Source organism: Schistocerca serialis, chromosome 9, assembly GCF_023864345.2.
Source record: "Schistocerca serialis cubense isolate TAMUIC-IGC-003099 chromosome 9, iqSchSeri2.2, whole genome shotgun sequence".
In the NCBI taxonomy this organism is placed as follows: Eukaryota; Metazoa; Arthropoda; class Insecta; order Orthoptera; family Acrididae; genus Schistocerca; species Schistocerca serialis.
In genome coordinates, this window is record NC_064646.1 from 351,278,421 (window position 1) to 351,301,289 (window position 22,869).

Here is a 22,869-nt window from a genome sequence, read left to right on the forward strand (position 1 = left end):
GTAATCGGTAAAGAACTGAGAGCAGTGTGAGCTGAATAAATTGAAAGCTTGAGAAACCAGTGAAACTTCCTGCAAATAATAATGGGATACTGACTTACACACAAAACAAATCACAACCAGAAAAGAAAAAATGGGATACTGACTTACACACAAAACAAATCACAACCAGAAAAGAAAAATGTTACAAATTGAAACGAAGAATGGAAGAAGTTTAAAACAGGCATAGCAATTCCTTTTAATTTTGTTAGTTTTGTGGACTTTGTGAGGGCAGAATTATTTTAAACAGGTATTTCTTTGGAGTATAATAATCTAATTGAGTGTAATGTTGCTAACACTGATACAAACAAGTAGAATCTGACGGAATTGGACCACCCCCTGCTCAGCCCTTAGAGGACTTTTGCCATTCAGCAGTTCTGGAGCACGCGCACACGCACGCACGCACACACACACACACACACACACACACACACACACACACACACACACACACACAGGCTGTGAACACTAACACCATCACACAACTAAAGACAACTAATGTCTGAAGTTACCTATTTTGAAAATTAATTATTAATGGGTAAGGTTGCATTAACTTTGTGCCTCTGACAAGGGGAGAGAGCAGGATTCGAGACAGAAATTAAACAGAGACCTCCATATCTGTTTTTAAAGTTACTTGCTAATTTAATCCAACTGGTTCCAGAACACTACCCCAGTAGTGGGAAGTGCATGCCAGAATCTCCCATGTTCTGTGTGATAGAATGACTGGCGCCAAGACAAAAGTTCTGCAATACCAGATTAGCTCGGCCATTGTAAGCATGTGTGACACTTAAGCTCATTACATCGATTCTCCGCAGCTTTGATATTCTGACTAATGACATACTAAAACTGCAAAGAATACGGTAGACACCCGCCTTACACAGACAGAGAGAATCATTAACAGAACATAAAAATCCTAACCTTACATGGTGGATGAACAGATTTCACATTATTTTTCTGCAACATGTGACAAATCCTCTTGGAAATGCTCGCTGCATTAGGCAAGAAGACTGTGGGCTTACATGCCACCTTGGTATTATCATTACACACCCATTGCACTGTTGATCAATAATGCAATGCACATCTGATCTTTCACTGCAACCATTCTGATGGAAGGTAACCTCAAAATGGACAAATTCGGCTGACACTAACAGGGTCTGATATGAATTTGGATCTGTGAACTAAGCTATGAAGTCACCCTTCACATTGAACCAGACAGTAACAACTACTGGCCTGTAGATATGTCGGTGTGAAGTGGCTTCCTATAAATGGCGTGTCCCAGTGTACCATCAACGTTCTTCCTAACCAACATATCAAGGGTGACCTCAGTGAAAAAAATATTCAGGTGCTTTGAATTCAGCTGTTCCAGAAAGTTGTTCAAATTCTCACTGTGTCATTCAAATTCTCACTGCCATGAGGCCAAACGACAAAAGTTTCATCTGTGTATCTGAAAACACGCGGGTTTCAAAGCCACGAACTCCAAGGCAAGTTCCCTTAGCTATTCCAGAAACAGACAGGCAAAATACAGAGTCCACCAGAAAAATGTATACACACTTGAAGGACTGAAAAACATTACTTATGTATTTATTTAAAATTTAAAGATTGATCACACATGTTGTGCAACCTTCAGTGTAGCACATGGTTACTTTAAATGTTAAAAATATTCACCGTTGGTGGCTATACACACAACAGAATGGCGAGCGGTTGTTGCAACTACATCAGTCAGTTTTACAGTGGAGATCACTGCACATCTCTCTGCAATCTCCTGGTGAAGTTCCTCCAGCATGCATAACTTACATCAATGGACGTTATCTTTCACAGTTCCCCACAAGTAAAAGTCCATAGGTGTTACATCTGGTGACTGTGAAGGAAACACAATGGGCCCTCTTCGGCCAATCGAGTGCCACAGAAAACGGTCATCCAGAAAAGCACGTACAGCTAGGTGGTAGTGTGGTGGTGCCCCACCCTATTGGTAGAAGACCTCTAAATCACTTCCATAAAGTGCACGTATACTTAGCAAAATTGATGTAACATTTCCAGGTACACGTCTCCAGTGACAGCAGCATCAAAGAAAAAGGGTCCTACTAAGCCCCTAGATGATAGTCCACACCACACATGAACCCCCAATTCGTCCACATAAACGTGCAGATTTTCCGGTGTCCAGTACACACATTATGCCAGTTCATGGTTCCATTAAGTTTAAATTTTGCCTCTACACTACCTTAGTCACAAATTGTTCATCAGTTTACCATTTGCTGATACCATTCGCAAAATTGCTTTCGGCAATCAGGATCGTCGTCATTAATCACGTGCAGTAATGGTGGAATGTAAACTTTCCACTTTGCAGCTTTCAGAATTCTTCGTACACTTGTACTGCTAATCCCCACTTCATATGCACATTGCATAGCAGACTTCTGTGGTGAATTGACAAATATTTCCAACATGAGAGCCGATGAAGCAGGACTTGTGGCTGTACGCTGTCTTCCTGATCTTCCTTTCTAAATATCACAAATAATTCCATGAAATTCAAACTTGTCAATGATGCGTTTAATCGTTAGGCGGGTTGGCGGTTCTGTTTCATACTCCCGCCTCAACTGACGTTGCACTTCAATGGCAATATCAAACTTGAAAAACCACTTCACAATACATCTTCATTGCTCGAATGTCAAGCATGCTCCAGCCATCTTGTTTTCTCAATACCGAGATAAAAGTGCTAACATCTGTTGAGTTTAAGACTATACAACACACTTGTTACTCAAATCGAAAGACAATGTTGATCTCTATATAGAGCCTGACGAACTGGGTGTACATTTTTTTGGGGGCCTCTGTAGGTAACATGTAGAGCTTCCGATTGCGACTCCACCTTTCTGTAAGTAACTGGACATCAACACATATTGAAATTGATTCTTAATTAAACACCAGTTAACCGTAACGAATCGGAGAAACACAAGTGAAGACAGAGACCTGATTAAAACTACCTACTGCTTACCAAGTCATTCACAGTTAGTGTAAGAGGAATCCCTTCCTTATGGACCTCAGCAAGGATGGATTGCTCTTAGACTGATTGTAACACTGGTGCTCCAATATACCGTGTAGCAAAACGACTTGGGACTCTGTTGATCCTGAAGTAGGTCAATACAAACATAACTGTAGTGTTGGCAGAAGAGCCAACACTGTGTTTCTAGAGGAGGCCGAAATGCACACGTTTAATTACACGCTGACTGGCGTGAGGTCTGGAACAGGACAATATCTTGAGAATTGCAAATAAAGTACGTAGATGATGTAATACTTAACTTTAAGCCACAATTGTAGAACATCTCTCTTGATGATACATGCTTCACATAATAAATATCAATTGAATACGGCGCCTTGCTAGGTCGTAACAAATGACGTAGCTGAAGGCTATGCTAACTATCGTCTCGGCAAATGAGAGCGTATCGGTCAGTGTAGCTTCGCTAGCAAAGTCAGCTGTCCAACTGGGGCGAGTGCTAGTAAGTCTCTCTAGACCTGCGGTGTGGTGGCGCTCGGTCTGCTATCAGTGACAGTGGCGACACGCGGGTCTGACGTATACTAATGGACCGCGGCCGATTTAAAGGCTACCACCTTGCAAGTGTGGTGTCTGGCGGTGACACCACAATAACACTACGAACTTGAGTTATTTACTTCTGTTAGAGGGAATGAGTTGGAATGACCATAGTTTCGAAGTGGTCTCTGTCTCCAGTCATATTCCTTTGTCTTATTTGTTAGTTAATTGAGGTTAGGTCTGGTGTTGAATCGGGAACTCATTTTGACATGCTGACTCCCGCTTACTTCGTATACGATGATTGGTACTATAAGCAGACAGATAAAAGTTACGGTGGGAAGTCTGTTGTCACCGATTATTGCTAGTTCGTGGAGAGTTCAAGGAACATGCCTTTGAGTGGGCAGCTTTGAAACCTGTAGGTTTATTTCATATATGTAGACGATACTTCTGTTGTCTGGCATTATGTCAGTGAGAATTTGAACGGCTTTCTAGAAATGTGAATTTAATCTACCCAAATATTCTTTTCATGATGGAGGTGGGTAAGGACGGCTGCCTTACTACCTGCGTTGGTGTGTTGGTCAGGAGGAAAGTTAATGTTACGTTGGGCATGCTGTTTGTAGCAAGCTCCCTCACACTGACTTTTATTTGCAGGCTGATAGTGATCACCATCTGTCTCAGCATGAGGGGCTGCTTTGTACCTAGGTTCACAGGGCCCACTTCATCTCACTCACTCAAGACTTTGTCTTCTGAGTTAGCCCATCTTGATGTCACCTTCAGTCAGAATGGTTAAAGTGAATGACTGATCAAATATGCATTGTACTATTGACCACTGTGGCATCAAAGTCTATGACCTTTTTGCCTTACCCACAGAGCATTTCATACAGTATTGGTCATATTTTATGAAAATAGTATGAGAAATGTGTTTCTCGACCACAATGTAAGATTAGGGCCTTCTTCAGTTTCTGTAACGAATGAAATTGGTTTGTGTAAGGTGGGTCCACCATACTACTTGTAGTTGTGATGTCTCATGTATTGGACCAACTGAATAAACTGTGGAGGATCGATATGCTTAGCATAAGTGTCACACATGCTTAAAACAGCAGAGCAAATCTGCTGTTGCAGAACATTGCCTTGGTACTGGCCTTCCTACGGAACATACCACAGAGATCTGGCATGCTCTTCCAAAAATTGGGATGATGTTACTAAGGAACTAGTTTCAATTAGCAAGTAACCTGATAAATAGAGATAGAGGTTTTTGTTTAAATACAGTGGGGAATCCTGTTCTCTCCTTTGCCATAAAACAGAGACAGAATTAATGCTACCTTACCTATTGATTGTTAATTTACACAATTGATAACTTCTGACATTGTGTGTGCACTTGTTTGTTTCTTTCCAGAATTGTTCTGTTAATTAGGGTTATAAATTCCCTTGCATAGCATGTTTATGCTGCAGCTTTGCCTTGAAAAGAACAGGGTGTGCACCTCTCAAAAATATCGGCAGTTGTCGACGATGTCACCTGTCTGCTTTCTGTAAGTTATTTGAACATTGTATGTGCTGGGAGAAACTTGGAGCGCACAGCTGAGAGATTAGTCTGATGTTCGAGGACAGCTATAATAACTGTACTCACTTACCTGCGCAGTGATAGATGTTGTCATTTATGAATTTTGCATTTTGCGTTATATACCCGTCTACCACCACCACTTGCTGATGGGCCCTGACTGCTTCATCGGTTCACCTCCATACATTTGTTCACTACTTTTGTCTTCCATCCGATTGCATAGATGATATTCATGATTACAATATAGAACATGTCGTGAGTAGGTCAACTGACATGAGATCCATCCACGTACCCGTTGATCAGCACCCCCTCCCTTCGAGTGGAATGTTACCTATCTGTAATTATTCTCTCAGGCATAATGTTATCTGCCACTCTCTCCACATGTTGTAACCAACATATAAGCTGCAACTAAATGGACACCCAGATAATTCAAGCAGCTGAAACCTGTAATGGAATTGTTAGAGGCTCTTATGTCATCTGCTGGTGTTCTGGCCTTAAACTATGTCAGTATCTTATGTATTTTCTTATTTATGGTGAGTCCAGTTTTTGCTCCTTATTACTTAATGAATTTCATTAACCCTTTAACTGCTTTGGACGTGTTGATGCGTGTGCTTTTGTACCTGTCCCTGTGTGTTCTGAATGTGTTTACACGTGCCACCAGTCCTTCTACCATGTACTCTGAATGTGTTTACGTGTGCCACCAGTCCTCCTACCTGGTACTCTGAACGTGTTAACGTGTGCAACCAGTCCTTCTACCTTGTTCTCTGAACGTGTCTGCGCATAGGACGACTGGTGGTGCTCATAAACACTTTCAGAGCACACAGGGACAGGTACAAAGGCGCGCGTGTTAACACGTCCAGAGCAGTTAAAGGGTTAAGGGTGTTCTCATTTCTAGCCACAGTTGCAATATAATCTATATCTGAACACAATATTGTTATTTAATTGGTTTATGCTGTCTTCTTCAACTTGACATTGCATTATGTATCATCCGGTTTCACTCTAGCTGTAAAGTTAAATGCACATGACATTTTTGTCATTTGCCTTCACTTTTGTCTCTGTCCTGCTGTCACAGGTTTGAATCCTGCCTTGGGCATGGATGTGTGTGATGTCCTTAGGCTAGTTAGGTTTAAGTAGTTCTAAGTTCTAGGGGACTAATGACCTCAGAAGTTAAGTCCCATAGTGCTCAGAGCCATTTGAACCATTTCTGTCCTGCCTTTGCAACTTCACTAACCTTCTTGTCACAGACATGCAGTTTATAGTACCTCTTTAACTGTTCGCTCCTAAAAGATTATTAGAAGACTGACAAGAATCAACTACTAATAGGTGCTGCTGTGCATCATATCTACACAATGTTTTCCTTTGTATGTGTAAGGACAAGCAGCTTGTCTGAAGTGTGTATGTTTGGTTGAAAACCACACTGGTATTCCCATTAGAAATTTTCTGTGCACTTTTCCATTCAGCACTCTTGCTAATATATGTTAGGCTGTGTTCAGTAATGTTACATATTTATAGTTTTCATATATACATCCAGTTTCTGTTCAGAATATCCTGTCAATCTCCACAACATTGTTTGTTCTACTTTAATTATCCTACAGTTCTTATTTTGTGTGTGTTTGGCATTAGCTACATTTGTTCTCATGGGTCCAGTTGGTTAGTGGAAATGATTGGTAGACACATCTGAAGTAAAAAAGAAAAACCAGGAATTCAGTTAGGAATTTTGTTTCATACCCTTCAGACATTTTTTTATTATGGTTCAGTTATTGTAGACATACATACTGTTGCCTCCTATGCGTGTGCTAAGAGTTCACTGCAGTTGAAAACCAACAAGATTGTTGTAATTTTGACTACAGGAAACGGTGGATTAGAGAGAAATTGTATTTGAAGTAGAGCTGACTGTTACGATCTGTGGGAGTGTTCGAAGGAAATGCTCAGTGCAAGCTACTTCATGTATTTGAAGAAATTACTTACAGTAGTGAAATACGCAACAATTGTTACTGAATTTTTGTTGTTGTGATCTTCAAAGTCACAAGACTGACATGATTGAGTTCTCAACACTAACGAATCCTGTGGAATCCCCTTCTCTGAATAACTACTGCAACCTACATACATTTGAACCAGCCTATTGACTCATGCTTTGGTCCTGCCCTTCAGTCCTCCACCTCCTACTTCCATCCTTTACCACACACACTAGAAGTTTCTGTATGCAGTCCAGCCATAGCAGCCAAAGAAAGTGGTGTGTGTGTGTGTGTGTGTGTGTGTGTGTGTGTGTGTGTTTCTACTTTGGAAGAAGGCCGTTCGGCTAAAAGCCCAAATATAGAACAGTCGTTTTGTTGATGTGTCTGCAACTCGGCGTCTCCTTTCTATGGTGAGCAGCAATCTATTCTTTCCATAATGTCATTATTCTGTCATAGATTTTCCATTTTTTTAAGTAATAATTCTGTAATATTCACAACTGTCAGCAATTACCTTTTGGGTATTGACGTTATTGTATTTTTCTTGAAGTCTGCAGATGTTATAGTGTATCTTATTGTGCTCACCAGGGTCTCTATAATTCTAGGGGAATGCCATCCATTCAAGGGGACTTGTGTATTCCAGTGCTCCGTAAAGATGTTCTTGCAGTATATCGTCTCGCATCTCATCTTTTGTACTCTGTCCTTTTCTATAATTTTGCTTTAAAGTTCGTTTGTCTTCTGTGGCCTTTTTTCCCTTCCACCTTTCAGGTTTCCCTTCCACCTTTCAGGTTTTCCTTCTACCTTTCAGGTTTTCCTTCTTTGGTTAGTACTGGCTTGTCATATGAGCTCTTGATATTTGTGCAGCTGCTTTTTTTTTTCTCCCGTCGTCTCTCTTAATTTTCTTTCAGGTAGTACCCAGTTTTCCCTGAGTCATACATGCTACACCTTTGCATATTTTCTTTACCTGTTCCTGTTTAGCCGTTTTGTATTTCTGTCAGTCTCATTTTTTAGCAGTTTTTTGGCACCTATTTGAGCCTCTGATATCTTTGCTATTTCATATCTTAAAACTACCCATTTGTGTTCTGTTTCCGTTTGTCAGTTCTGAAACTCGCTGCAACCTCCGATTCTTTAAACTAATCAATGTTCTATCTCCGTAATTTGCAACCATTTTGCAGTTTTGTTTGTTTTAATCTCCATTTCATAACCAGTTACTTAGAGTCCACATCCGCTCATGAAATATCTTCCAGCTTAAAGTCTGGTTTCGAAATCTGTTGTCTTTCATACACTATAGTTAAAGTAAATGTCTCCATGAAAAATACTGCCAAACAGTGTCTTTCATTCTTTCGTCTAATTCATGTTTAATACTTCTCCATCTCTTCCTTTTTCCTATTGTTGAATTCCAGTCTTCCATCATGATTAAATTACCCTCTCTTAATTACATAAATAATGTTATTCAGCATACACTCTTTCAGTTTGTTTTCAAAGCTAGTTGGTGTATAAAACGTGTTCTTCTCTGGTGTGTCGGTTTTGTATATCTTGGCCACGATAATACATTTTTTATGCTGTTCATAGTACCTTCACCACATTCCTATTTTCTTATTCGACCTTATTCCCTCATTAGTTGTTCTTTGATTTTGTATTGAAACCACTGTGCTCGCCTCAATTGCTCTTCTTTTTGTCATCAACTTGTTTAATTCCCAGTGTATCTATCTTGAACTTAACCATATCTCATTAATTAAATTCTGTAAACTACCTATCCGATTAAGGGAACTGTCGTTTCACGGTCCTACCCATTGAATGACGGTTCGGTTTTTCTTGGTGACATCATCTTTAGTCCGTCATCTCATTACCCACATTTTTACCTCTGGAATATTTTACCCATAGAATGCCACAAAAATTAAGCCATACAGTAGAGATGCATGTTGTCAGGGAATATAATGGCTGTAGTTTCTCCCCTTACTTTGTCTTTTGCAGTACCACCACAACAAGGCCATATTGGCTAATGTTACAAAGCTAGATCCACCAGGTGGTTGCCCCTGTGACTACTAAAAAGCCTGCTGCCTGCCCCTGTTCAGGAACCATAGGTTAGTATGGCCTCTCCCCATATATACTTCCATCATAGCTGAACATATAGTATGGCTGGCTGTATTGTTAAGGCAGTCAAGTCACTCCATTCTGTCGTGGTGAGCCCATTATTCATGGGTGGTTGAAATTAAGGCCAGTAAAATATAATTCTTTATTGAATCTCACTGATGATTGGAGCTTTTGTATGTAAGAAAAAAAGTTCACTTGTGCCATTATCTTGTGTATTGTTTTGTTCTTGTTGATTAAGATTGCCTTATGGGAAGCAAATGCTAGTTTAAAAGCAACTTTATATAGATGTAAAATCTCTTGCTAGGGTGAGGTGTTCAGAAATGCCAGAAAATTTCAGTGAAGACATATTTTGACACGCCTTGCCGTATGTGATCACATGTTGTTTTTGAGATACAGCTATGCCAATTGTGTGAAGAGCTTTTCGGTTTGTTATTGTTTCTGCTAGGTACGTAGTCACAAGTAACGTGAAAAGTAGTGATTCAAAGATTGTTTACAGATTCATCTACAGAGGCTGTATTAGTCATCTAAATTAAAGTGCTCGGTGTTACAACCATCTTCTCACAAATATAAATTCTGTTTCTTGAAGAAACTCTGTAAATACTTGTTAAACGAAATTTTATCATGCGTGTAGTTTGTACCATAAAGCATAAATAAAATGTCCATTTTGGGTTTTGTTTATGTTAGTTGGTTCAGTTTAGTTTGGTATCACCCAGTACTACTTCACTAGCCTTCTGTACAGCCACAATGTTCTGTTAAAGGATTACATAATGTTTTTTATTTTTTATTTTTAATGACACATCTGGCTTGTCTGTAGTTCTGGTCACTGTGTAGAATTTTGTGGACCAGCTATGCTGTGCCACAACCGTGTGCACTTCAGACTCATCTTCTCTGCTGCAGGAAATTGCTAATGCTTTCCAACTAACCGCTTATACCAGATTATCAAATGATGAGTAAACACATTTTCACTTTCTACCATCAATTTCCAGATGTTTATTGTGTAACTGCATTTACAGGTCAGTCACATGACATTAATACATTCTTTGCCTATAAGAACTCAAGAGTGCTGCCAGTCTCAACAATACAAAAACTTTCGTACATTACAATAAAAAAAAATCATTCATTTTTCTCCATTATCTTGTTATTATCTTGTTTTCTCTATGCACCTCTTCTGTCTGTGGGCTGTGTATCAGATGCCTAGGAGCTACAGTAGAATCCCGCTAATCTGAACTAATTGGGACCGGACCTTGTTCGGATTAGCTGAAATTATGGTGACGAGTTTCTTGACTGAAGTATACCAGGCAGATAAGTAGGTACACCATGGTAACAAATGGGAACGAGTGTGGGAGCAATGGCTCACTCTCACTCCCTGCCCTTGTTGTTGTGCATTGTTGAGACCTTTGTAGTGACCGAGGACAGTGCTTTGCCAGTTGGTTCACAAAGTGCTTGGTTATGTTAGTTATCGATTGCTGGCACGTGTAACAGTTGTACTGTATTCGTTCAGGTGTAGTGGTTTACGTACTTTCGTCATGAGTAAACAGACACATACAATGTTAACTCTCGAAGAAAAACTGAATGCTTTGAAGCGCATAGACAATGGTGAGAATGTATCTAAACTGGTAACAGAACTGGGTGTTGATAAAGCAACCGTTCATGATTGGAAGAAAAACTGAGTGAAACTTGAACAATCCTGTGCAACGTCTTCGGGAAAACAATCGATAATTCGGCAGACTTTGAAACAGTCCCAGTACGATAAAGTGGATGAAGATCTTTTCCATTGGGTTATGCAAGAAAGAGAAAGGGGAACTCCTTTGAGTGGAGCACTGGTTCAGGAGAAGGCTGTTTACCTGAACAAGTTAATGAATGGTGATAAGTCTTTTAGTGCGAGTATGGGTTAGTTGGACAGATTAAAAAAACGTCATCGAATCAGTCAGCTAACAATTAACAGAGAGAAGTTTTCTTCTGACCGTGATGCAGCGAGGGAATACTTGGGTGAGTTTGAAAAAATGATAAGAGAGGGAAAGTATTATCCCCAACAAATTTATAATGCTGACAAGACTGGCCTTAATTTTAGGGCATTGCCAACAAAAAGCCTGGCATCAAGAGTGGACCACCATGCTCCAGGTGTTAAAATGTGCTATGATCGTGTGACTTTATTAGTGTGCAGCAATGCTGCTGGTAATCACAAGCTGCCTTTAATGCTGATCAGCAAATCTGCTAGGCCCAGAGCTTTTAAAAACTGCAACATGAAGTACCTGCCCATATATTATCACAACCAGAAAAAGCATGGATGGATGGATGGATGGATGGATGGATGGATGGATGGATGGATGGGAAGCTGTTCAAAGAATGGTTTCACGGCCAGTTTGTTCCTCTGTTCGACGGTTTTCTAAGGAAAATCATTTGTCTCCCCGTGCAATCATTTTGATTCATAACGCGCCATCTCACCCCAGCACTGAGGAATTGTGATGGAGAAATTGTGGCAAAGTTTTTGCTGCCAAATGTTACACCACTTCTACAGCCGATGGACCAGAGTGTACTGCAAACGTTAAAACCTATTTACAGAAAACAATTTTTAAGAATGCTGATCCAAGATAATAGCATTCGTTTAGTGGACAAAATAAAAAAGACTAATGTGAAGGATGTTGTTTATTGGGCCGCTGAGGCATGGCATAATATGTCAGAAAATATTCTGAGAAAATCATGGAGAAAACTGTGGACATGTCTTGAATTTCAAGACAACATACTTGAAAATCAAGAGGAAAATCTACTACAAATGATACAACCCCTGGATGTGAAGAAGCTAGTGAAGGATACATGGATGAGTGGATGGAAGTGGAAGGGGCATGTGTGGAGAACCTTACTGACGCTGATTTAGTTGCTGTGACTCAAGACAGGAAGAAGTGGACCACTGTGACAGTAGTGACAATGAGCCTGAAAGTGAGAAAGGAGAGCTGGTACCACACGGTGACGGAGCAGACCTTGCGCTACGTTATTTGGAGCAACAGTCCACTGCTTCACCTGCTGATTTGATGTTTGAGACAATGGCGCAACTATGCGTCATATAACAGACTGTCTTCATTATGCCAAAAAACAATGACAGAGTTTTTGTAATCTAAAAAGTAGGGATAAAATGTCCGCTGTATTTTAGTAAGTTTGACAGCTTTTCTTTCAATTTTATGCGTTGTTTAAACCTAATGTTTTCTTGCCAATTTTTATAATACATGTTTACTGTAATGTGTAAATAGTGTGTGTGTGTGTGTGTGTGTGTGTGTGTGTGTGTGTGTGTGTGTGTGTGCGCGCGCGCGGCAGTATCCTGCACAGTTTTCCATACTTAGACTAACATTTTTTCATGTTCACGTTAACCGAACATTCGGATTATCAGGGTTCGGATTATCAGGACTCCGCTGTAGTCATTCTCCTGGCCTCCGTGCACTGCGGCTTCATCTTTCCTCGTTTGCTGTCTCTGTAGGGACAGTAGGTCTGTCAGTATTTGACCCCCCCCCCCCCCCCCCCCCCCACTTTGTTTCAACATCACAAACATCTTTAGCTGAAGCAACAGTTCTTCAGATAGAGGAATAGGACTCAACCCACAATGTCCTGTTGCATTACTTATCCCTATGTACAAGCTAAAGATGTCGCTTTATCGTTTTCTATTATAGTATGCAATTTAGACATATTTCATTGCACATAATTACCTTTTTATTAAATTTCCTGTTGATGCTAATTTTGTTCCTTATTGCATTATTACATAGGTTAGTAAATTTTCTTATATCTCATTCTCCAGGTTGTCACTTTCTACTCATTACATACAATTGTTGTATTATTTTGTTATACCATTAATAAGTGTTCCTTATAATATTATTACGTATAGATTTATTACTGGTACACAGTGAGTGAGTGTGTGTTATCCTCACGGATAAGAAAAATAAAACCTCACAGATTTATTTCTTTAGAGTTAGCTTTATGTTTCATTTTATTGGCTTATAACATAGAAAGGTTTCTTATATTTAAGAGCAAGAAGTCATATATTGTGAAACTTCCTGGCAAATTAAAACTGTGTGTCGGACTGAGACTCACACTCGGTCTGGCACACAGTTTTAATCTGCTAGGAATTTTCATATCAGTCCACACTCTGCTGCAGAGTGAAAATCTCATTATATATTGTGTTTCAACAACAACAACAGAGTAGATCTTGATATCTCAAGTTACATTTGGGTATATATAAATCTCCTTAATTATCTTTTCTAGTTACGTACGATATCCTCTTCCATAGCGTTGATCACTTCTCCCTCTAACTCCTATTTAAATTCTTTATTGCGTCATAGCTGAAGCACCCCATTTCCATTTTTTTAGGTAGTACGGCACAACTTACTTTTATTTGTATGTGAAAGTGACCCACCCTCAACTATTTCCATAAAAGTGGTAGTGACGATTTCTGTTCTGAATGGACCTGACCTACTGTAGAGATTAGTCACTCCAGGATCTGTCTACTTGCATAATATCCAATCCCATGAGTCCACATTCTTTGTAGACCTTATTTTTTGTCAGACAGTACTGGTCAGCATCTTTAACAGTTTTATTAAACAAGAACCAAGAGGTTTGTTAATATGTTACCTCAAATTTTCCTCTGTTATAATTTCAACACCCCTTTCTCCTCTCTCTAGGTATTCTGTCCTACTCACTATCCTTGCCCTGTGGTAAAGATAACTGTTTTCATATGAATTTCTTGCATGCGAGTGTTCTCGATGTGCATTGATAACCCACTGGGTTCGTTCATCATGATTTATGTGATTCATTTAGTGTGTCGTACATTATTTCATTGATGTAGTCTTTATTCCCCTCGAAAATGTGATGCAACTGAATTGTCATTTGTTAATGTCCTTCTTACGTCATGAGAGTAGTCCATTGTCGTCACACTTTTTGAACTATTCTGTAAACACCTTGTACTTTTTACAAAATTTTGAAGTTTGATTTCTAGAGTGTTCAGTGTGTTGTCATTATTTAAGAGCTTGTTGTGCTCTAAAGAGTGTATCCACATATTCGTATTGGAAATCTCTAGTTGTACTTTGTCAGACTTAAGTCTAATTTATGAAAATATTGCTTAAACTCTTTATTTACTATTTGATGTACTTTATCAGGTAAGTTTCTGTGAGACTGTTAACCTTTGTGTCAATATCTGTTAACTTCATTGCCTGCTCTGTTGTCTGAGCTGTGAAGTCCTCTTTTACCGCTTCAGTTACCTTACTAGAAATAGTTTCTTGCATGGTATCCTGTTTTGCATTTAACTTAACGTACTGTTGTTGTATTTATAGTATCCAGTTTGTCTGTCAGGTCAAAGATAACATTTTGAAATTTGTGCTCAGTCTTGAATTTAGTGTATAAAGCGTCAAAAAATTTTTTGTGATTATTTTCTTTCAATTCATCTTTTAAATCTGATGTTACGTGAGTACTAGTTTCTTGTAATTTTTATTAATGCTGTTAACTGTATATTGTTATCAGCCAGTTGTTACTTCAGCAACTTAAAAAATCTCACTTATTTCTGTTTCCAAAGCCACACGTTTGTTTCTGAAGCCATGCCTTGTGACAATAGATAGTAGGCCATAAATGTGTGTGTGTGTGTGTGTGTGTGTGTGTGTGTGTGTGTGTTTGTGTGGTGTTTTATGTATTTATCGTAAATGACTTTGTGTATAGGCTTCTTTCTTATAGATGACACACACACACACACACACACACACACACACACACACACACACACACACACACAGTATGACAACTGCTCAGCACATGTAGTATCTCATCAAATAGTGGCTGCTTGTGCCAGCTGATGGCAGTGTGCCGTTTGTGTTTGTAGACTGTAATTAGGTGGCTGTGTGCCGTCCGTGGTCGAAGATTGTCTCTGCTTGTTCTGTTGAGATGTAGCATGCTGCAGTACTGACGATTTCGGTGTCTCGCAGATAAGATCTCCGTTGAAATTCTTTCTTGTCAGTAATTGGAATGGGATTTATCCCTTTTTCACATCAAATGACACTGTAATATAATTGATACTGGTTAGCAATTTTCAATTTAAATTCACAACTAACTGCATAGCTCCGTATCATCGTTTGTTTTCTTGTTGCCTGTAGCAACTTTAATTTTCTTTGCATACATGCTTAGTGAAAAATAAACAAATGACCATTTTGGGTTTGTCATGTTTTTTGGTTGAGTTTAGTTTGGTATTGCTCAATACTATTTCACTTGCCTCCTGTACTGTGTGTGTCGCAATGTTCTGTTAAAGAATCAGTCACTTTTTTTTTTTACGAATCTGGCTTGTATGGAATTCTGGATGCCATATAGAATTTTGTGGACCAGCCATGCTGTGCCACACCCGTGTGTGATTCTCAGACTCATCTGCTCTGCTGTAGGAAATTGCTAAAGCTTTCCAACTAATGGCTTATACGAAATTATCAAGTGACAACTGAACATGTGTTTTGACTTTCAACCATTCGTTTCCATGTGTTTATTGCATAAGTGCATTTACAATTCAATCCATTAACATAATGTTAAGACACCGATCCCACAGTAATACAAACTCTTTCTTAAATTACAATAAAAAATATCATTTGTTTTTCTCCTAAGATATTCATAATACTATTTATTGTGTGAGCCTCTTCTGGTTACATAGACTGCATACCAGAAGCTCAGCTAGTACTCGGCAGTCTCCTGGCCTCTGCACACTGCGGCTACATCTTTTGTTGTACACACTCTCTGTTGGCACACACAGTATGTCTGTCGATATTACACCCCCATACTTTACTTAAACGTCTTTAACGGATGTGACAATTCTTCATTCAGTGGAACAGGACGTGACCCACAGTATCCTGTTACACTATAACACTACATAATCTTTTTACATATTTAGATGTGTATGGCTACAAGTATAACGTGTGAGGGTCAGTCTGAAAGATTATCGGAAGAACCTACATTAAGATTATTGAAATGTGAAAATTCTTTAGTTGTATTGTATGTTAACCGGGGGCCTAGAAATGACAGAGGCTCTGACCTTGTCACAGCCGCAGTGGTCCACAACCCCACGAAGACTACTGCAGTCCACTTCAGCCCTCCGCCGCCCCACACCGAACCATTCTTTCAAGGTTATTGTGCGGTTCAGCCCCGGGTGGACTTTCATGGCTATTTATAAAGTGACCCCAATGTTTTATTCCCATCTGTGGAAGGCCATTCCAAAGGGGACTGTAGCTTTTTTGAATGTCTATTTCACTCCCAGGCTCGCTACTGATGGCAGCTCAATTCTGTTTACATATATTCCCACGTAGTACCGTGGTGTCACATGCTTGAAACACCTGAGCCCAATTGGTCTTTGTTGGGTGCCATTGACCACTATTGCTATCCCCCCATGACGAAAGACTGACACACGTCTTTAGCACTGACATCCAGATGTCCCTCAATTTAATGCCTTTCTCCTTTCTATCAAAATTCCTGGGATAAGTATCTATGGCCTTTCTGTATAGCCTTTCATGGTACCTGCTTGTGGCTGTCAGTACTTTGGTCTTGCCAGAACAGATGTGGTTGTCTTGTAGCTGCAGAGCACCAGTTCATCTACCCCTTCTACAATTGCTCTTGTGCTCTGTCAGTTTTTGACTGTTCTTATTGTAGTGCCCATGTACACCTCCCCACAACTACACGGAATCCTATAAATCTGTACTTTTTTCGAGCAGTTTGCAAGCATCCTTGGTCAGTTTTAGCTGATTCTGTATCTTCTTGGTGGATTTGTAGATTACTGTGCTTAGTTTTTTCAAGATTTTTTCCCTATGCGATCAGTAATGTCCTTAATGAAAGGCAAGAAAACTTTAAACTTCACAGGTGCTTGGTATCATTACTACTACTTTAACCCTTTTACCTGGGGGGGGGGGGGGGGGGGAGACATCTGCAGATCATTTTCCAGCCAGAACTGGAATTACAACACTGACTTAGAAAACAGTTTTTCTCTCCAGTTGTGAAGCCATTTTCGTATGCTTTTAGCCACAATAAAGACTACTGAATGAGTCGATTTATTGTAGCTTCATAGACAAAGTTACTGTAAGGAAGTGAGAGTTAGATGTAAAGAAAGTTGATAGCAAAATAGATATGTGACTATCGATGAGAGTAAAGAATGAATTGACTGTATATGCTGTTAATGAAAAGAAAGCTCAACATAGATATAAGTAATTGAATCAATAAAACAATTTACTGACAAAGTGGTGGCACTGGCAGAAGAATTGAAGGGGAAGGAAGAAGAGTGAAGGAAAATGACTTTGGGGGAGGATGGAGAGAGATCAGGGAAACTAGTGGAGTTCGGAAAAATTGGCCAGAAACCTGGGTTAGAGGAGGATACAGGACAGGCACGTGCCTGATTGGTTTATGTAAGACAAAGTAAACAATCAATAGTTGCTGCTGCATGTGTGCAACTTCATTCTGAGTTGCCATAGTTTAAATATACGTATACTGTCCCTACACCTTGCAACATTTTGGGCAGTGTTGTGTATAATAGTATTAACAACCTTAAATCCGGTTGCAATAAAAGAGTTATAAAAATATTTCCTTTGGACATCTTCGTCTCATGATGTTTTTTAAATGGAGATCTACTATTCCCTTACACTTTCAAATTGTAACAAATTGTGAAGGGAGCAAGTTTGGTTTATCACAATATGGGCTGTGAGTGGAGGTGTGAAATTCTTTTGGTCAAGTAGTCAGATAATACTGTATTCTGTTTTTATACTGATAACCCACGTGGGCACAATCCTGTTACATGTTGGCTTATCTTTGCCTTCACAGGTCTTTGAACTGACTTAACATGCAAGTTTAAGGGGCACCTATATTTTAATATGCACTTTGAACCACGGTGCAACTTTGCATGTATTATATACATAAAATCATGGCCAGACACGAAAATCTGCAAGTCGTAGAAAAAACTTAGGACCAACTGAGTACTGAACCTCTGACTTCTGTAGCATATCAACAATTTATCAACTGGGCACTTGTGGTGGGTAGTCTTATAGCAAGTACCCCAGTGACCCAAGTATCTGTGATAACCGTTTAGTTGTCCTTTGGCTTGAACAGGAATTACTTAAAAATTTTTTTATAGCCATCTGAGAGTCCAACAAAACAGCTTTCAGCAATGGTACTGAAGAGTCAGTGCTGCTGCATCATTATGGTATGGTAGTTAAAAAGGCTGGCAAGTCTTCACTGTGCTGCAAGTTTGTATAGTGAGCAAGTGAAGTGTGTGCCTGGCCTTGGTGACACTGTTATTTAAGAGTGAGGGAGAGGTAGTTATGTAAAGCCCAAAATGCAGAGGGGAAAATGGAATTATAACTGGAGCCTTTCATATTTGCTATTATTCTCCTTTTTAGTGGAGAATTACATCAGAAACTAAGATATCTAAAGGGAATGTAGGATGAAAAAGACAAAAGATTCATGCAGTATACTAAAGTTAACACTTGAAGACCTCCATTAAAAGCTTCTGTAGAACTAACATATCTTAGAAATTGAGAGGTGACTAGCATTCTGTTGTTTGACATTGCCAACTTCATTGGGCCTTTTTTTTCACTGTCTTCAAACATATTTTTGGCTAATATAACATAGATTTTCTCTTTTATCTTAATGATATTGAAATGTATAACTTCATGCAGGAGAGAGAAAATGCTTGTAGACAACATTCCAGTAGAAAGAGGTTTAAAGATGTATAAAAAACATTACAGCAACATAACTGATGTGTGTTTTCTTTCTTCAGTGTGAAACTGTGTCTTTTTTAATTAGTTCAATCTCTCTCTTTCAGCGTGGGATGATGTTCTGAAGGAGATGTCATCAACAGCGGTACAGTCTGGAGCCAAAGTCCGGTATTACAGTGGACAATGAAAAAGTGCATATAAGCTGTGATTTGCTATAAAATACAGTGCTATTTGTGCATTGTAACTTTCTTTTTTGTGCATATATTTGCGTTTTTATGTTCCTTAGTTTCTTGTTGCAAGGAACTAAAGGGCTTCAGGCAAGTAACTTGCATTTAAAACTGTGAATTTACCAATAGGAGCTCATAGAATTCAACAGTTTGTCACAGATGAGTGTTATAGAGGTATATTTCAGCATGTTGTTATTGTTAAATATTGCTGAAATGTGTGTTTGTACATGGCGAAGTGAGAGTGTTAGGGAAGTTAATAGTGAAAAGTATTTTGAAAACTGTTGTGCCACACTGAAGAGCAAAGTGACAGACTTCACATTATTGAGGATGTATTTTTTGTCCGTATCCCAGAAAGTGACTCAAAACTAAGACAATAAAATAACACAAATGAAAATTATAAAGTTGCTTTGCTTTGTGCGCCATATTACGAGAAACTGGGAAGATGACTGTTAGGCAGTGGTTATTCATTGTGTTATATTTAAGCAGCCTGAAGGGGAATGCATGTGATAGTAAGTGATAAATTATCGCGTGTTCTGGGTATACTGAGAAGAGTGAGTGAGCAGGTGTGTGTGTGTGTGTGTGTGTGTGTGTGTGTGTGTGTGTGTGTGTGTGTGTGTGTGTTAAGAAGTTACCTTGTAACTTTTGAAAATGAAAGCAAAAAACTGTTGTTGGCAGTTGTTTTAAATTGATTTGTTTGCATGTTATGAGTTTATAGGTTCATGGACCTGTGGAATGTAATCAGTTTGTATGTACATATATTATGTGTAATCGAAAATGCACATACCAGTTTTCCTGCTAAAAATCAACATTTTTTGTGGATAAATGATCGTGAAGACTTTTGAGTGTGGCAAGCGAAGCTGATATTGTGTCATCAGTGAAGAGGCACACGTTGTGTGACATCGGCAGCGCTGTCTGAATGTCACAGCTAACTTGTGTAAAAATATACTAGTGAAATGGACAGCAACAATTAGCAGTCAGAAACTGAGATTTGAATGAAGTGGCTTTCGTGTATTCTGTTTTTGTTTTTTGCAGATGTAATTTATCTGTGCTTTGGAACCACAGAAGAAACAAAAATTGCTTTTTAAAGTTGTAGGAACTATGTTAAAACTGTATATGTTAACGGTTGGAACATGATGGCCCTCTCCGGAAAACAAATCACAAATCTTGTGGTATCAGACTTTTACAGAATAATGAGTTTGATTTCATACTTTGGTTTAATTAAAATATTTAATTGCTTAATACTGACTACCACGACCAAAGTTTTTAAAGACGTTACTAAATACTATCTTTGTTATTACCACAAGACATGTGAAATCATGTTGTTAGTTCCAGTTTTGAGTAATAATGATAAAATCATGAAATTAAGCAAGATATATCCGATGTTATAAATAGCAAATGGCTTTCGCGACACAGTTAAGCATTGCCATCAGACCTTATATGTGTGAGTGCTATCTCACATCCAGCAGTCTATGATACATTGTAAGTCTAAAATAAAGTAAAAAAATAATGACTGCATAAAGGCTGTTTACATCTTCTGCTCTTATGCTTGATAAAAGTTTCAAGCTGTCTGAAGAGCAGCAAAATGTTAAAACAGGCTTTGAATGGAAAGGTTTACAAACTTATGGATCTCATGTGTACAGAGGGTAGACATATGAGAAGTGTAAAAACCTATGTTTGTATTGTCTTCTGTATATTGAGCCCATTTTAATCATTTGGTTGTTAACCATACCAGTCTTTATCTGTTTTGCAAGACAGAAATAGTAATTTATGAAAACGTTGAAGGCTGTTTGATTCTAAAACTGCACATTCGAAAACACCCATACATATTCTACAGTCGGTACTCAAAATTGTTCTTACTGTTTATTAAATTTATAAGAGGAAGATCCTGTAATGGACAGATTTTGAAAACTTATTTTGGCATTTTCAGATAATTGGCATAACTTTGTTACATGCATTGGTTTCTTTATTTATGCAGTAAAGTCTTTGTTCTAGAACCTTTGTACAGTTTTCTTATAAGAGGTGCTATTGTTCTGTTGTTCCCTTTTTCCTTGTTTCCTTTATGTATTTCCAGTATTGTGATATAACTTTACTTTCTATTTCATATTTGCGTTAAATCATAATTCAGTCAAATTCTGCGAGTGAGTATGATTTCTCTTTTAAGTGAGGCTTACAAAATGTGTTCCTATGAAGTTTTAAATAATGAAGTTGGACTAACCATATATAAATTTCTCTTTACACACTGTATAGGCTCGTTGCACTAGGTGGCACGCAAAGGATGAAAACTTGTATTTTAATAACTGTTTTAATAACATACAAATGTGTACACACACACACACACACACACACACACACACACACACACACACACACACTTGTACATAGTAACAAGCAAAATTTGTGTTAATCGGTTATAGGATATGACCACTTCATGTAAAAGAGGGATGACCCAGTTCTACACTGAACATAAATTTCTTGATTGTCTTGATAATGTGGGAATACAGAAATTTGGCATTGTGGTAAGCATCTAGAATGTTCTAACAGATTGCATCCACTGTGAGAAGACCTCAAAGCCAAAAGTTACACCCAAATCAACAGATTTAACTAAAAGGACGTGCAACACAAGTGAGGTGACATTATGTTGCCAGTCATAATCAGAAAGCGGTTTTCAGTGTTTCGAATAGAAGCCAGATTTGTCAGTTCTGTAATGCTTCTGTTCTTGTGGGTAGGTACACACACACACACACACACACACACACAAAAAGCAGAATTGGTGATGGCCAAACTTGATTACAACAGATGCAGGGCAAAATGCAAAAAACCAGTAGAACCTGAGACTATTACGTACAACATAATGCTTTATGTTCTCTGCAATTTTTGTTTGAAAATGCGCATCAACATACATTTTATAAGTATTTGAATTTTTTTATTGCCATTATTTCTATAATGTACCTTTTCTCATAAACTGATCGAGCAATAAAGCTGGAATTTCACTGTTTACATCAGTGTAAGAGGCTAATAATAAATTGTGTGGAATAGATTTTTGTTGAAGGTCATAGTTGCTTTGAAATTAATTTTTCAGTTTCATGTTACCTGGGGCTACTCCATCTTCCCCGCATATGATTATTCAGTAAGTATATCTTAAGAACCCTGTCAAATTTCAGGGTGTCAGTTTTTATGGTTCCTAAGAAAAAGTGGAATATCGCCCAAAAAAGTCAGTTTAAAGCAATTTGCATTTAAAGATATTATTTAAATTTTTGACAGTATAGCTGTACCTTTAGTGACTAATGCAGTCCATATCCATAATCTTTATTCTCTTCCTTGTGTTCCTGGTGGAATCTCTTCCCCTGCCTGCTTTGCCTAGCCAACTTCTGCATTTTTTATTCTACTGCCTGAGCTTTGTCGAGTCGGGTTTCATTGATGCTTCTGAGTGTCTTCAGTGTGAATGCACCTGGATAGAAGCCCAATCTCTGCAGGCACTTAGTTCTACCTACACTTCCACTACCGATCGCTAGATTTGCATCACATGCAGCTATCCTCATAACAATTGAGGACACATATACTGTTTTTGGACAACACATCCATATAAGGTGATCGTAGCTCTCATTTGTATTCTGTTTTTCCCATGTACATAGTTTTTCAGCAGTTAAGAAGTGGCTAGGTACCTGAAAGTTGGTTTTATAACACCTAAAACAGTGACTAACCATGTTTGTTGGTATATGGCTTTCCAGTGGCTTCTGCCTGAAGATATTTGTACCATGATATGTCACAAAGGGAATGTTTA

At 38.7% G+C, this 22,869-nt stretch overlaps 1 protein-coding gene across 4 annotated transcripts in view; it reads left to right on the top strand.

The window, feature by feature from the left end:
- LOC126418526 (mucin-19-like) overlaps positions 1 to 21,082 on the top strand; it is a 542,230-nt gene extending 521,148 nt beyond the window's left edge. For all 4 annotated transcript variants that reach the window (XM_050085327.1, XM_050085328.1, XM_050085329.1 and 1 more), the window contains one exon: positions 18,969 to 21,082. In XM_050085327.1, the coding sequence (XP_049941284.1) occupies positions 18,969 to 19,048 (80 nt within the window). In that variant the 3' untranslated portion in view covers positions 19,049 to 21,082. The remainder of the gene's footprint in view (positions 1 to 18,968) is intronic.
- The last annotated feature ends 1,787 nt before the right edge of the window (positions 21,083 to 22,869 follow it).